We start from the raw sequence: 11,602 nt of genomic DNA on the forward strand, positions 1-11,602 counted from the left end.
AATGCCAATTAATTGCGCAGAGTTGTTTTGGTTTTTTTTTTATACAATCCAACCTATAGAAATGCGTCGGGAGTCGCGAGGAGGTAAATAACTGTTTTGATGCTGAATGTAAATAATCCATGCGGTGGGAACACATTAGGCGGCGGGCGGCAAGGGGTGGCTGTAAACATTGCGAGAGACTGGAGTGCTGCAATTCGGGAGGTTAACTACAATATACGGAGAGGTGGTAATGACTAAGCTCACATGGAGGATATAGGTGAGGCTGATTGTAAGCATACGCGCTTGTTAAACCCCACATTGGACAATCAGAGGGTCCCGGGACGACCAAACGAACAAATCAAATGGTTATCAAGGTTATTTAGGCAACTCGGCACATGCCTATGGGCTCTGTGAGAAAGGAGCTTGGTCCAAAGCAGGAGCTAAGAGAAGAAATGGGGCCAAATTCATTAAAACTGGTGTTGTCCATGCCAGTTGCTGGGGTACGATGCAGCTAATTCATTAAACGATGTGTGCAGATGGAGCAATCTCCCTCTGTCAAACCCCTTCACATGCCACTGTCATTTCTGACAGTGGCATGTGAAGGGTTTAAGTGCTGGGATTGGTAGCTACCCAGTACACACAACTGCGATTAACAGACGGCTTCTGTGCCCGTTCCATTTCGGAGACGTAACTGTACACCTGATTGCAGGAAAGAACTCACAATCTGGATGGACAGAAAGGGTTTAAAGAAGTGGACAACCATGGACAACACCATGTTCAGATACATGCAATACTATTAACAGCCGACTCCTGTTTGGGATGACGCTGGCACAACTTCTGTGCCTGCGCCATTTCCGAGACGTAACTGTACACCTAATTGCAGAAAAGAACTCACAATCTGGATTGACAGAAAGGGTTTAAAGTAGTGGACAACCATGGACAACACCATGTTCAGATACATTCAATACTGGCTTCTGTTTCTGAAGACGTGGCACAACATCTGTGCCTGTGCCATTTCCAAGACATAACTGTATATCTGATTACGGGAAACCACACACAATCTGGACATACAGAAAGGGATCAAAGTAGTGGACAACCATGGACAACAGCATGTTCAGATACATGCAATACTAGTAAAAGCCGGCTCCTGTTTGGCATGATGATGGCACAATTTCTGTGCCCGTGCCATTTCCAGGACGTAACTGTATATCTGATTACGGGAAACCACACACAATCTGGACATACAGAAAGGGATCAAAGTAGTGGACAACCATGGACAACACCATGTTCAGATACATGCAATACTAGTAACAGCCGACTCCTGTTTGGGATGATGCTGGCACAACTTCTGTGCCTGTGTCATTTCCAAGACGTAACTGTAGACCCGACTGTGGGAAAGAATTCACAACTTGGACGTACAGAATGGGACCAAAGAAGTGGACAACCATGGACAACAGCATGTTCAGATACATAAAATACTACTAACAGCGTCACTCCAAACAGGAGCTGTCTGGCACAACTTCTTTGCCCGTGACATTTCTGAGATGTAACTGTACACCTGAGGACTGCAGGAAAGAACTCGCAATCTGGGAGTACAGAAAGGGAATAAAGCAGTGGACAACCATGGACAACACCATGTTCAGATACACGCAAAACTATAAAACATCCGACTCCTGTTTGAAACGATGCTGGCACAACGTCAGTGCCCGTGCTATTTTCGAGACCTAACTGTACACCCAATAGCGGGAAACCACTCACAATCTGGAAGTATTTAAAGCAGTGGACAACCATGGACAACCCCATGTTCAGATACATGCAATACTATTAACAACTGGCTCCTGTTTGGGATTACGCTGCCACAACTTCTGTGCCCAGCCATTTCTGACACAACTGTACACCTGATTGCGAGAAACCACTCACAATCCGGATGTACAGAAAGGGTTTAAAGTAGCGGACAACCATGGACACCAAATGTTAAGATACATGTTAAAGATAAATGTTAAGATACATGCAAAACTATTAACAGCATATATGCTAAAACATAACATTAGGATGTAAACCATTAGGTTTTAGGTCTTATGAACTCTTTTTTTTCTTTCGAGTTTCAGGTCATCGGTGGTTTGGCAGGCGTCAGACCCCCAGTGATCTGATATTGATGATTTATCTAAAGTATGGTTCTTCCAAACTACATGGCTGGACAACTCATTTAAATTAATTTATTTGGGGCTAAAATTCGTTTTGCAATTCGATTTCTTTAAAAATATAGCACAGTTTGGCTTTTACAGGCTTTTTGTTTTCCACTGTTGGCTACAGAATGCGTTCTTTCCATCAATAAGTGAACTCATTCTGACTTTTTAACACTTTAACCCAACTTTTTTGAGCTCCTCTGTGCTGATTTATGGCCACGGGACCACATCAAAGCTCAGTTCAACTTTGATGTGGTCTGAGGTCACAAATCAGCTCAGAGGATATCAGAAACAGACAGTTCAGGATGAGCGCTCACTGACAGATTTTCAATGAACTCATTCTGCAGTCAGCAATGTGAAAGGGAAAATGGAGCCTGAAGAAGCCAAACACTGCAACATTTTTAAAGAAACCCAACTGCAAGAATAATAAATACATACATTTAAAGGGAATCTGTCAGCAGATTTTTGCTAGCTCATTAGAGAACAGCATGATGTAGGCAAAGAGACCCTGAATCCAACGATGTATCACTTAGATTACTGGATGCAGCCATTCTAACACAGAGTATTTAGATTTAATTATGCAGCAGAGCTGAGAGAGCTGTCCCCGCCCCCACCAGGCCCTCTATAGAGATTGCACATTAACATTGAGGTGTCAATCAGAGAAGGGGGCGTACAGGGCTGCCGTGCTCCTGACATTGTATTCTGATTAATGATAACTCCTGCTGCTTAAACAAACATACCAAATAAACAACAGATCAAACCTTGACAAGACAGGTATCCCTGAATTCTCTGTGTTAACCCTTGCAGCATGCGGTCTTCAGATTACATAGCACAAACCTGCTTACCGATTGCCTTTAAGTAGAAGTAAACATCCATAAGCTATAAGGAGGCCTTGGCTTCTTCCCTGATACACTTACACTCTTCATAAAGTTACAATTCTGGAGCACCTTTTCTAAAATTGTTTCATTTTTCAGCTGTCCAAAAAACAAATTTATGAATAATTTGACAAAGGGGAGAGGTTATTCCTTGACAAAAGGGGGGCGTCTCAAGGCTGACACTGCAGGGATTGATTGGACAATGGTAGGAGTGGGGATACGCCCTACTGTCACATTAATGGTCTATCTATTGACACAATTCCAGGAGGAATAACAGAGGAGCTGTACAATTTAACCTTTCAGAAAAGTTGGCTAATCATCTTAAAGGGAACCTGTCAGGTGCACTATAGACCCAGACCCACGAGCAGTTCTGGGTGCATATTGCTAATCCCTGCCTAACCGTCCCTGTATACACTAGCATAGATAAAGGGATCTTTAGAAAAAGTATTCCTAAAGATCCTTTATAACAGGGGTCAGGAACCTTTTTGGCTGAGATCGCCATGAACGCCACATATTTTAAAATGTAATTCCGTGAGAGCCATACTCACCGGGGGGGCAGCGGCGGTGGTGGATAGGCTCCGTAGGTCCCAGGAGGTAGGATGGTTGATGCTACGGGTACAGAGGAGGGGGTGTCGCGGCTCAAAAGGGTCAGTGTGTGGAGGATCGGCGATACTGTTGCCGGCTCGTGGGGCGTCACAGCGGCAGGCGCCATTGATCTGTTGTCAGGCTGCTTTGAATTTCCAACAATTGACGAGATTGACTTCAAGAAAATGGCCGCGACGCGTATGCAGATTGATGCGATGGACTTCAAGAAAATGGCCATGGAGTCTTATCTGCGCACACACGCCTCCGCGGCCCTTTTCTTAAAGTCGATCTCGTCAACTGAGGGAGATTCAAAGCAGCCGACAGATCAATAGCGCCCAACGCCGCGACACCCCACGAGCCTGCAGTATCGCAGACCCTGCGCCACCAATGCCGCCACCGGTTTTTAAGAAGCACACCCATTTTCCCCAGTTTTGGGGAGGAATAAGTGAGTCTTACAAACCGGAAAATACGGTATATTTTTTATTAAAAATGTATCTGCGAGCCAGATGCAGCCATCAAAAGAGCCACATCTGGCTCGCGAGACAAAGGTTCCCGACCTCTGCTTTATCATATGCTAATGAGGCCAGAAACTAGTCTCAAGGGCATTAGTTCTCTTGGCTAGTTGGCCCCTTTACCATGTTAGTACGCCCCTGTGGACGTACTAACATGCTAAAGGGGCAGACTAGGCAAGGGAACTGACGCCCTTGCGACTATTCCCTGGCCTCATTAGCATATAATAAAGGATCTTCAGAAATATTAGATACCGGGAGAGTTAGGCAGAGATTAGATATATGCACCCAGAACTGCTCGTGGTACTGGGTGCATATTGGACCTGAACGGTTCCCTTTAGAGGGTTATTCCCAATTATCCTACGGATAGTGGCTAAGTGGTAGACTGGTGGTGACCTGACCGCTGGGGTCTCCACTGATCCCATAATGGAGGTCAGAAACGCCCGGTCTGAATTGGCTGATGGGGCCACTCCTGCTTTCTATAGGTTTACATTAACCCTTTAAGCAATTTACAAGTAAGGCTTCTTCCCTGCTATAGTCACCTTGTACACCCTCCAGGAGGAGATCGACACCTTTCCTGTAAAACCCGAAAGCGGCTTCGTAGTCCTGCTCCACCTCCTTCTTCATGGCCAAGGTGATCAGCTCGCCAGCCCTCGTCAGGTAATCGGATTTGCCGAGCTTCTGCTTTAGTTTGGCGGTGAACATGTTGCGGCTCTCCTTTTCCGACTCTGTTTTAACCCCTTCATAGCTGGAACCTGGAAAGTTCAGCGCCGACGACCCGGGGGACGGAGAAACGGAGAACGGTTTACTGGGTGAGATCTGATTGGAAGCCATTCCATCGTCTGTCCCGGACAGAGAATCGATATCCACGGTCAGCGAGAGGAGGTCGCTGTCACTGGAGAGACCTGAGAAAGCCAAAAAATAAAAAAAAGTATAATATTAACCGATGAAGATCCAGACGTTAGTGGGAAACATAACGCTCCAAGAGGTTGGAAGGAAAAGGAGAGTGCCCCTTATTCATTGGGGTGTCTTGGTATCGGAGGTTTTTGTTTAGCGGGACTGAGCGAGCTCATGGACTCACTCTGTAGACTTCAATGGGAGTTCAGAAAGGGTATCAGCACTCCTATAGATGTGAATGGAAAGAGCCACCCCTGTGCTCCCGGTAGTGTAAGAAGGGCCCCCTTCTCCGGATAGGTGCCACTCCCAGAGGTGGGATCTGCACCTATAACACTGGCAATGTCCAAGAAGGAAACACCACGTAAAAGCATTTGGAAAAAAAACAAAAACTCATCCCTCAATAACTTCATACTTTATAACAGAGAAATATATAAAGTCTTCTCTGTGTATCATAGGAACCCAGCCATGTCACCCGCCTCCTCTTCACTGTCCTCTGGGCAGCTATTCTACAACTGCCTGCAGCAGGAGCCTCCCCCCTCTGCTGACTCCAGTAGAATAAAAGCCCCGCCCCCCTGACTTAGAGGTTACAATGTCAGGTAGTCATTTTCCGATCAACAGAAATTAAACCCGGTGTTCTCTGTATGATCTCTACAAGACAGACTATTTAATAATCATAAGTGGTGGATCGAATAGTGAGGAGCTATATTTCTTGGAATTTTATAGGATTAGTGCCTCAAAAAAAAAGAAAAAAAAAAAGTCAACATTATTAAAAAAAAAATTGGAAATAAATAACTCACCCCCACATTCAGACTGGCTAGTAAAGGTCACATCATCTAATCCACAAGAATCTTTTCTTACTATAATAAAAAGAAATATAACATTAAAATTGAGAAAATAAATAAATAATAAAAATGTATTCATTTTGGTTTTCAGAGTATGTGGCTTGTGTCCGTACTTTATACCAGGCATTTACAATAAAATATTGGAGGTAAAAATCCTATATAGTTCAAATTAGTGTGCAAATTAGTATGACAGTGATCACGGAGAACCCCCATCATTCAGTAGGGCACTGTTTACCGCCAAGTGGCTGCACCCGGTACTGCAACTCCGTTCAGGTCCTGTAGTGAAGGGTCTGCAGCCTCCAATGTTACATTCAAGAGTCGTTTCTCCCTATCTTGGATCATGACAACACTAATATTTGTTATTTTACTCTTCCATTAGGCAAAAAAAATAAAATAAGAACAGATTTCCTTTCTAAAACACATGGGGAATGTAATGATCAACTTGCTGAGAAAGGGACCCAGGGGTATGAATAAGGGTCTATTTACACCTTACCTCAGCCCATAGACAAAAGTATGTCAGTATTTCAGGAATAAAAAAAAATAAGACCCCCCCAAAAACTAAAAAAATGAGTTCTCGTTTTTTTTTTTATAAAACTGAGAACTCATTTTTTTTGTTAGGGGGGGTCCTATTTTTTTTCTTCCAGAAATATAATTTTATAATATATATATATTATATATACACACACACACACACACACACACACACACACGTGTGTATATTTATATATTATATATATACACATACATATACATATACATACATACATACATACATACACACATATATCCGCAACGTCGCATTTACAAATCACCAAATTTTACACAGACACCCCATGTGACCAAGGGAACGTCGTACACTATGTTTTGATAGGAAAATTTAACCCCGCGCTTTACAGTTACTCTCCAAAAAACATGCCTCCATTAAAGTGAATGGAGCCTGGAACTACAGTTTATTAATAGCAGCTGTGATTGGTTGCTATAGGAACAAAGGACATTGTTAGTATAAGAAGCTTATGTGTGAGGTAATATGTCAGTGGGGAGACGGATAGAGAGACAGAAAAAAGCGACAGACAGAATGACACAGACACAGAGATAGAGAGACAGACACAGACTCAGAGATAGAGACAGATAGACTGATACAAAGACAGACGGAGAGATAGAAAGACACAGAGACAAGGAAAGAGACAGACAGAGACAGACACAGCGACACACAGACAGACTGGGAGAGAGACAGAGAGACTATATTTACTATAAATATTAAATACTAGATTTTATTAATATGATTAAAATAAAATACAAAAAAAAGTGTCACTGAGGGGCTGACAGCACCAGGTACAAAATATTTATGCCAAGGAATACAGTGCTAGCCAAAAGTATTGGCACCCCTGCAATTCTGTCAGATAATGCTCAGTTTCTTCTTGAAAATGATTGCAATCACACATTCTTTGGTATTATCTTCATTTAATTTGTCTTCAGTGAAAAATATAAAAATAAATTGTCATAAAGCCAAATTGGATATAATTCCACACTAAACATAAAAAAGGGGGTGGACAAAAGTATTGGCACTGTTTGAAAAATCAAGTGATGTTTCTGTAATTTGTGTAATTAACAGCCCCTGTAACTTACCTGTGGCACCTAACAGGTGTTGGCAATAACTAAATCACACTTGCAGCAGGTGACATGGATTAAAGTTGCCTCAACCTCTGTCCTGTGTCCTTGTGTGTACCACATTGAGCATGGAGAAAACAAAGAAGACCAAAGAACTGTCTGAGGACTTGAGAATCCAAATTGTGAGGAAGCATGAGCAATCTCAAGGCTACAAGTCCATCTCCAAAGACCTGAAAGTTCCTGTGTCTACGGTGCACAGTGTCATCAAGAAGTGTAAAGCCCATGGCACTGTGGCTAACCTCCCTAGATGTGGAAGGAAAATAAAAATTGACGAGAGATTTCAACGCAAGATTGTGCGGATGGTGGATAAAGAACCTCGACCAACATCCAAACAAGTTCAAGCTGCCCTGCAGTCCGAGGGTACAACAGTGTAAACCCGTACTATCCATCAGCGTCTGAATGAAAAGGGACTGTATGGTAGGATACCCAGGAACACCCCACTTCTTACCCCGAGACATAACAAAGCCAGGCTGGAGTTTGCCAAAACTTACCTGAGAAAGCCTAAAACGTTTTGGAAGAATGTTCTCTAGTCAGATGAGACAAAAGTAGAGCTTTTTGGGAAAAGCCATCAACATAGAGTTTACAGGGAAAAAAAAGAGGCATTCAAAGAAAAGAACACGGTCCCTACAGTCAAACATGGCGGAGGTTCCCTAATGCTTTGGGGTTGCTTTGCTGCCTCTGGCACTGGACTGCTTGACCGTGTGCATGGCATTATGAAGTCTGAAGACTACCAACAAATTTTGCAGCATAATGTAGGGCCCTGTGTGAGAAAGCTGGGTCTCCCTCAGAGGTCATGGGTCTTCCAGCAGGACAATGACCCAAAACACACTTCAAAAAGCACTAGAAAATGGTTTGAGAGAAAGCACTGGAGACTACTAAAGTGGCCAGCAATGAGTCCAGACCTGAACCCCATAGAACACCTGTGGAGAGATCTCAAAATGGCAGTTTGGAGAAGGCGCCCTTCACATCTCAGGGACCTGGAGCAGTTTGCCAAAGAAGAAAGGTCTAAAATTCCAGCAGAGCATTGTAAAAAACTCATTGATGGTTACCGGAAGAGGTTGTTCACAGTTATTTTGGCTAAAGGTTGTGCAACCAAGTATTAGGCTAAGGGTGCCAATATTTTTGTCTGGCCCATTTTTGGAGTTTTGTGTGAAATGATCAATGATTTGATTTTTGTTTCATTCTCTTTTGTGTTTTGTCATTGCAAGCAAAATAAATGAAGATAATACCAAAGAATTTGTGATTGCAATCATTTTCAGGAAGAAACGGAGTATTATCTGACAGAATTGCAGGGGTGCCAATACTTTTGGCCAGCAGTGTATATATCTCTAAGGGACAGAGATGAATACAGCTATTTACTATAAAACCTATAAAGATCTTAAAAGGCATAAAACACCGAGTACTAAACATTGTTAACCTGCATGTAATACCGTAGCCTGAAGGATAGTAGTTAAAGATGGCATGATCCAGAGAGGTGCAAAAAAAAAAAAAAAAAAAAACTAAAATGACTCAGTTGAAGTGATAAGATGATCAATTTTGTTCCAAAAAAGTTTAGTGACTCATCACTATAGATAAAGTGCCTGGTGCCGTGGCCCCCCACCCTTACATGCGTTTCACTAGTCTGCTTCTTCCAGGGGCAGTGACTAGTGCAATTGCCCTCTACCCAAACACGTTTCACTAGTGTGCTTCTAACGGGGGCAGTGCCTGGTGCCATGACCCTCTACCCAAACGCATGTTTTGCTAGTCTGCTCCTTAAGGTGGCAGTGCCTGATGCCATTGCCCTCTCCACAATGATGCATGTTTGGCCAGTTTGCTTCTTGCAGAGGCAATACCTTGTGCCATAGCCCTTTACTCAAGACACATGTTTCACCAGTCTGCTTCCTCAGGGACAGTGCCTAGTGCAATGGCCCTCTACCCAAACGCATGTTTCGCTAGTCTGCTTCTTCCAGGGGCAGTGACTAGTGCAATGGCCCTCTACCCCAACAAATGTTTTGATTGTCTGCTTCTTCTGGGGGCAATGACTAGTGCAATGGCCCTCTACCCCAACAAATGTTTTGCTAGTCTGCTTCTTCTGGGGGCAGTGCCTGGTGCCATGGCCCTCAACCCCAACGCACATTTCGCTAATATGCTTCTTATAGGGGCGTGTCTCAGATCACAAGGGAGATTTGCCTAATTATATACTGTCTAAACCAATAGGAGCCTGAAACGTCAACATGATGTAGTGCGGTCTATCGCATAGGGAAACAAACGTAAGTGAGAAAACCGCATCATAGATAATAAATTCATGTGAATGCCCCACGTCACTGAAGGATGAGGTATGTCAGCACATAATGAGCTTGGCTGGGCCCTTCTGGTAAAAGAAACTTAAGGAAGTTAACGATAAGGAAGTTCTTTGAGTCTGGCAGGTTTTTCCCTCCGCTCTCTATACAGACACATCTGCAGGTTTTTCCCTCCGCTCTCTATACAGACACATCTGCAGGTTTTTCCCTTCGCTTTCTATACAGACACATCTGCAGGTTTTCCCCTCCGCTCTCTATACAGACACATCTGCAGGTTTTCCCCTCCGCTCTCTATACAGACACATCTGCAGGTTTTTCCCTCCGCTCTCTATACAGACACATCTGAGAATATTTTAAGACATTTCTTTTACTTTATGCAAATGTAAAAAAAGTTTACATTCAGTACGAGTACTATGCCTTTAAACAATATGGGACAGCCCATATGATGATGTCATGTCTTTGGAAGATTCTGATAAGTTTATGGGCAACATCTGAGTTAATTACAGACACACCTGTGGATGTATTTTACTGCACACCTGAAACACACTGCGTCTTTGTGTAGCATCATGGGAAAGTAAAAAAAAAAAAAAAAATCAGCCAAGATCTCAGGAAGAGAATTGTGAACTTGCATAAATCTGGTTCATCCTTGGATGCAATTTTCAGATACCTGAAGGTGCCTTGTTCATCTGTACAAACAATTATACGCAAGTACAAACAAGATGGGAATGTCCAGCCATCATACCGCTCAGGAAGGAGACGGCTTCTGTATACCAGAGATGAACGTGCTTTGGTCAGACATGTGCATATCAACCCAAGAACAAAAGCAAAAGACCTTGTGAAAATGCTGGCAGAAGCTGGTAAGATTGTGTCATTATCCACAGTGAAACGAGTGCTGTATCAACATGGGCTGAAAGGCCACTCTGCCAGGAAGAAGCCATTACTCCAAAAGAAACATTAAAAAATCCAGATAATGTTTACAAATGCACGCAGGAACAAAGACCTTAATTTTCAGAGACATGTCCTGTGGTCTGATGAAACTAAAACTGAACTGTTTAGCCATAATGGCCCTTGTTACGTTTGGAGGAAAAAAGGAGAAGCCTTGAAGCCTAAGAACACCATCCCAACTGTGAATTATGGGGGTGACAGCATCATGTTGTGGGGTTGTTTTGCTGCAGGAGGGACTGGTGCACTTCACAAAATAGTTGGCATCATGAGGAAAGATTATGTGGGAATACTGAAGAACATCTCAAGTCATTAGCCAGGAACTGAAAGCTTGGGCGGAAATGGGTTTTCCAAATGGACAATGACCTGAAGCTACTGCCAAACTGGTTACTAAGTGGCTTAAGGATAACAAAGTCAATGTTTTGGAGTGGCCATCACAAAGCCCTGATATCAATCCTATTGAAAATTTATGGGCAAAGCTCAAAAGGCCGGAGTGAGCAAAGCGACCTCCAAACATGGGTCCATTACACCAGATCTGTGAAGAGGACTGAGCCCAAATTGATACCAACTATTGTGAGAAGCTTGTGGAATGATATCCAAAACGTTTCACCCAAGTCATACAGTGTAAGGGCAATGGCACCAAATACTAATGACATGGAGGGAAACGTTTGACTTTGCAGAAAATAATAAAAATGCCTTAAAACATTCTCTCTATCATTATTCTGGAATTTGGCAAATATAAATAATTTTGGATCCTAATTGACCTAAAAAAGGAAAGGTTTATTCTCATTTCATGTCAGATAGTGAGAAAAACCTGCAGATGTGTCTGTATAGAGAGTG

General features: G+C 43.0%; 1 protein-coding gene across 1 annotated transcript in view; it reads right to left on the minus strand.

The window, feature by feature from the left end:
* The window catches only part of RPS6KC1 (ribosomal protein S6 kinase C1), a 204,936-nt gene that overhangs the window by 120,705 nt on the left and 72,629 nt on the right, over positions 1 to 11,602 (minus strand). The window contains exons 6-7 of the mRNA XM_075339143.1: positions 5,829 to 5,888; positions 4,677 to 5,039 (exon numbers count right to left, since the gene is read on the minus strand). Of these exons, the coding sequence (XP_075195258.1) occupies positions 4,677 to 5,039; positions 5,829 to 5,888 (423 nt within the window). The remainder of the gene's footprint in view (positions 1 to 4,676; positions 5,040 to 5,828; positions 5,889 to 11,602) is intronic.

The sequence above is a fragment of the Anomaloglossus baeobatrachus genome, chromosome 3, assembly GCF_048569485.1.
Source record: "Anomaloglossus baeobatrachus isolate aAnoBae1 chromosome 3, aAnoBae1.hap1, whole genome shotgun sequence".
Taxonomy (NCBI): domain Eukaryota; kingdom Metazoa; phylum Chordata; class Amphibia; order Anura; family Aromobatidae; genus Anomaloglossus; species Anomaloglossus baeobatrachus.